Source organism: Cystoisospora suis (genome assembly GCF_002600585.1).
Source record: "Cystoisospora suis strain Wien I chromosome Unknown contig_4427, whole genome shotgun sequence".
Taxonomy (NCBI): Eukaryota; Apicomplexa; class Conoidasida; order Eucoccidiorida; family Sarcocystidae; genus Cystoisospora; species Cystoisospora suis.
Window position 1 is genome coordinate 1,948 of NW_027157219.1, and position 4,310 is coordinate 6,257.

General features: G+C 44.0%; 2 protein-coding genes across 2 annotated transcripts; one reads left to right on the plus strand and one right to left on the minus strand.

Annotated features, from left to right (window-relative positions):
• Positions 1–1,069: 1,069 nt before the first annotated feature.
• CSUI_008080 (uncharacterized protein) lies at positions 1,070–4,310 on the plus strand. The gene has a single exon (XM_068068219.1). It carries the CDS (start codon positions 3,043–3,045, stop codon positions 3,277–3,279), a length of 237 nt encoding a protein of 78 aa, XP_067919805.1. The 5' UTR covers positions 1,070–3,042; the 3' UTR covers positions 3,280–4,310.
• Positions 2,226–4,308, minus strand: CSUI_008081 (uncharacterized protein). The gene has a single exon (XM_068068220.1). The coding sequence runs from the start codon at positions 4,007–4,009 to the stop codon at positions 3,668–3,670; it is 342 nt and encodes a 113-aa protein (XP_067919806.1). The 5' UTR covers positions 4,010–4,308; the 3' UTR covers positions 2,226–3,667.

Genomic DNA, 4,310 nt, shown 5'->3' on the forward strand with positions numbered 1-4,310 from the left:
AGGATAAAGAGAGAAAGAGAAAGAAAGAAAAGACTAGGAATGTCAGAAAGAGAACAAAGGGAGGAGGAAATAGGACTACATGATGATGATCGTGGAAGTTATCTCGTTACTACATATGGAAAGAGTAAGAGACAACAACGATTTGAAACTTTCTCGTTTTCATCTTCATCTTCTTCTTCTCGCATGTTGAGAGCTCGACCGCGATCTGTCTCTCTATTTGTCTTTTCGAGCAAAGGTAGAGGAACGATTCAACAAGAGCATTATATCTATAAATCATGAATCCATCTTCGCGGTGTCTCTCTCCGTCTTATGCACCTATACAGACGAGGGGACAGCTCCTTGTCTTAGCTCATCACTCTTTCTTGTTTCTTCCTCTCTCCTCCTCATTCTCCCCTTCGTCGTGGGCCCCTTCTTAGTACAACTCTTGGAGGAAAGAAAGATAGAGATGTCCTCTGACACCTCGCTTAGAGGCAGTGAAGGAACGCCTCATTCAGAGCTGCCCCGGAAAAACAACTGACTACAGCGATCCACAAAGTGTGTTGATTGAGCTTTACACACGGGAGAAAAGACAAGAAAGGGAGACAGCAATTCTCAACACACACCAAGAAGCTCACAATTTCACCATCCTCTTGCTGTGCTCCCAAAACAGACAGGCATTCTCTAAAGAAGACGTGAGAGAAGAAAAAAGGCCCTAAGAGAAAGACAAGAGAGAGCCTTGAAAAGATGAAGATGTAAGAAGAACGGAGAAGAAAAACTCCCAGCGGGAGAGATATCGCTGCTGTGACTTGTTGGGAAAGAAGAGAAGGGAGGAAAGGAGGGAAATTCGTCGAAGCATTCAATTCTGATACTCGATCCAAAGACCCAAGAGATGTCGCTATTGAGAGCTCCCCTAGGAATGAACCTCTACTGAGGGAAATCTCATAAAAAGTGACTTTAAAAAGCGAGAAAATGAAGATTCGTGAAGAAGGTTTGGCGCTTGAGAAGCTTCTAGTCCATTAGCGGACTCCACACGGCGAAAAAGACAAGAGAAGGGAGGATCGGAAACAGAGACTGCGGGAGCGGAGGGACGAGAAAAGAACGAAAAGAACAAAGAGGTCTGTGCACAATGGAAGAGAGAGAAAGGACGACAGACATTTCCCCTTTTTGCTCGTTTCTTATCGTAAAGATATCGCAACTTAACGGTGATTTCACCCAGCCGGGAAAAGACCACAAATTCCACTAGGACCGAATATAAGCCCACCTGTGTGCTTCTTTCCCTGGAGGGAGGGAAGTGTGTCTTTCCCCTCCCTCTGTTTCCCGGTGTAGGCGCATACACTTGAAAATGCCTAGTACGTAACGCTGGCTTGTGTCTTGAAGCGAAGCGTATCTATCCTTCTAGATATATGTCTATCGTTGGACTAGTGAAAAGCACAAGAACTCCTCTCCCTAAAGACCTTTTCTTTCTTCCCTTTTCTCCGTAGAACCTGTTGTCTCTTCACTTCTCCCTTCGAGACCATCGCCCGCTCCCGCTTTGCTCTTTCTCCTTTTCTATCGTCTCTGTGCTTCTGCATCTTCCCCGTCAGGTTCCGCCCTGCTATCGGTGCTTTCATATCTTTCCTTCCAGCGGACAGGTCTTCCACAGTTTGCATTTCTCCTTTCTGGACTTATCTGGCGACATCTTCCTCACTTCTTTCCGTTCCTTAGGGATTCTCGGTACTAGTCAGAGAAAAGACGCCCTGACACGCCTGACAGGACAATATTCCTTAGGGGAAGGAACAGCAAGAATGTAAAGCGTTTTCTCTGCTTCTTCTCACTCTCTCTTTATCAAACACGTCTTTCTTACGTCCTGTTTCGTGTTGTTGTGTTCACTGGTGGAACGAGTGAGAACGAACTCCCTTCTCTTCATTGGGGAGTCAGCTAGGTGATAAACTCAGTCGGTTATGCTTTCTCGCATGTTCACCTCCCCGTGATTCCTTCAATTGGCAGATTCGTTCCCGACGAAAGAAAGCTAGTGAACTCCACATCATCATCTGTGTCTCGCAATGCAGTTTCTTCCTGTCCTTACGTCCGTCTATTCTCTCCCCCGTTTCTTCTACTGAAAAGCGCAGACATTCATGTACGGGGAGTCTATGAGGTAGAGAGTTTATTTATCAAGACTGCTCTCCAGCATTAACTCGATTCTCCTTACTACTACTCTCTCCTTTCGCATTTCATCCCTGGAGAACGTTCTCTCATTATTTCTTGAAGGCGTCAGTTAGGGACATCTAAAGCTTCTGACTGAGTTGAAAAGAGAGATTTTCTCCTTCTTCTTCATTTCCTCCTCCTGAAGTCTGGACTCATCCACAGTGTGTTTCATATGGTGCTGACTCACTTCACACTCTTCTATACATCTTCAAGTATACCAACATTCCATTCGAAAAAGAGGACATCTACAAGTAGAGATACATCTAGAGAGACAAATAGATGCGGCTGCTCATCTAATCCAACAATTCGTCTACTCTGTAGTACTTGGGGCGTAGTTACTTCTTTCTAACATATCACGTAAGTAGGTATGTTTCACCGTATGTACATACATGTATCCACTCAAGTGTATGTACACCTCCTCCACTCATGTTGAAGTGTCTATGAAGCTTTGGTATTGGAGTTCGTTTATACATGTCCCACTCTCTCTTTCTTTCCTTCCTCGTGGAAGGCAAAGAACTCACACATTCATCTCCATCCACCTTTCTGTGTGTTCAGCTCCAGAGGCCATTCTCCCCAAAATACAAATCTTTTATAGATAGATGGATAGATAGATAGTCTTAACGACAAGAATATGGGTGTATAGAGAGAGTCTCTTTATGGCCGTGTGTCTCACGGATCCACGTAGACGTTCTTTGCTTCCCGCTCACCTTCTCTATCTCTTTTCGGTGTCAGTTTCTTCGAAACAAGAATAAGAAAGAATCAGAGAAAAGTAGAAGATATCCTCAGGATCGAAAAGGAAGTGCCCCCCCCCTGTTTTTTTTCTTTCCTATGCAATAGAATGTGAGAGAGAATTCACCCACTAGGCCTTTACATCAAGCAATGAAGAGAGACATCTTTCTATCTTCTCTTCTTATTACTATGGAGATCTCACGTGTAGCACTAAAAGCAGCGAGATCTTTCGAGACACTTGAAATCTGTCCCTTCTGCGGTTTCTATCTTTCTTCCTTTAACTTTCTCTCTGTCTTTCTCCTATTGAAGAGAAAGAGAAAGAAATCGACATGTCATTGTAACCTATCATCATCGTCGCTTAGAAGACCTCTAGAGGGAGCTAACTAAGAAAGCTCACATGAGAGAAAACTTCTTAAACAAAAGACGAGACTTTCTTCTTCTGAAGACCAAAGAGAAAGTGTTCCTTCTCTGACAGGATAGAACAGTCACTCTATCCACTGTACAGACACACACCTCTCTCGAAGACATATCTATTCCGACTGCTGAAGCTCTTTGAAAAGCGGAAAGACACAAAAAAGAAGAAAAAAAGAAGAAGGGAAAAGTGTCTAGTCTTCATTCATCATCTGTCCTTCATATCCTTTATTGCCATTGCTTATCTCTCCTCTTCTTCTTTCTCCTGCTTTTCTTCCCCTTCTCTCAACTTTTCTTCTTTCTTGAACTCTCCCCCCCCTCTCTCTCGGAAAACCGAGACAACATGAAGGGGAATCGTCCATCTTCATCTTTCTTTTTTCTCTCTCTGGGAAGAGGAGAAGATCTTGCGAAAGAACAGGAGGGAAGAAGAAGAAGAAAGGCAAAGGACAGGAGGGACGAGAAGAGAAAGAAGAGACCTCCTGTGAGATAAAGCCTTGAGCTCTAGTGATAAGAACTCCCAAAGGAAGGAGAAGACAGAGCAGAAAAAGAAGAAGAAACAAGAAAGAAACGCGAAGTAGGAGAAACGGCGGAGGAGAANNAAGAAAGAAACGCGAGAGAGAGAGATAGATAAGGATGTTGAGGAGAAGTATAACGACAAGAGAGGGTGAGACACAAGGTGCTTAGGAGGCAAGCACCGAGGCAACATGACAGTCCTTTACAGGAGGCTGCATTCTCTCTCTATATACCTCGACACATAGAGAAACACACCCTTCTTATACTACATTACTATTACGGCTTCATTTCGTGTCTTAGATTCCACCTAGACAGCAGAAGAAAATCCGTACCTCCCCTGTACATGTCTATCTCTACATGTGTTCGCCCATGTATGTATGTGTAGATACAGCAGATCCACTGTAGTATAGACTACTATGGAATACCCCCTCTTGGCATCTACGCATACACACACTACCTGCATGCATCAAGGTAAGGGAGACTTTCATCTTGAT

Bases quoted from the DNA above. Each gene is read 5' to 3' on its own strand.
- CSUI_008080 (XM_068068219.1), top strand. From the start codon at position 3,043: ATGAAGAGAGACATCTTTCTATCTTCTCTTCTTATTACTATGGAGATC.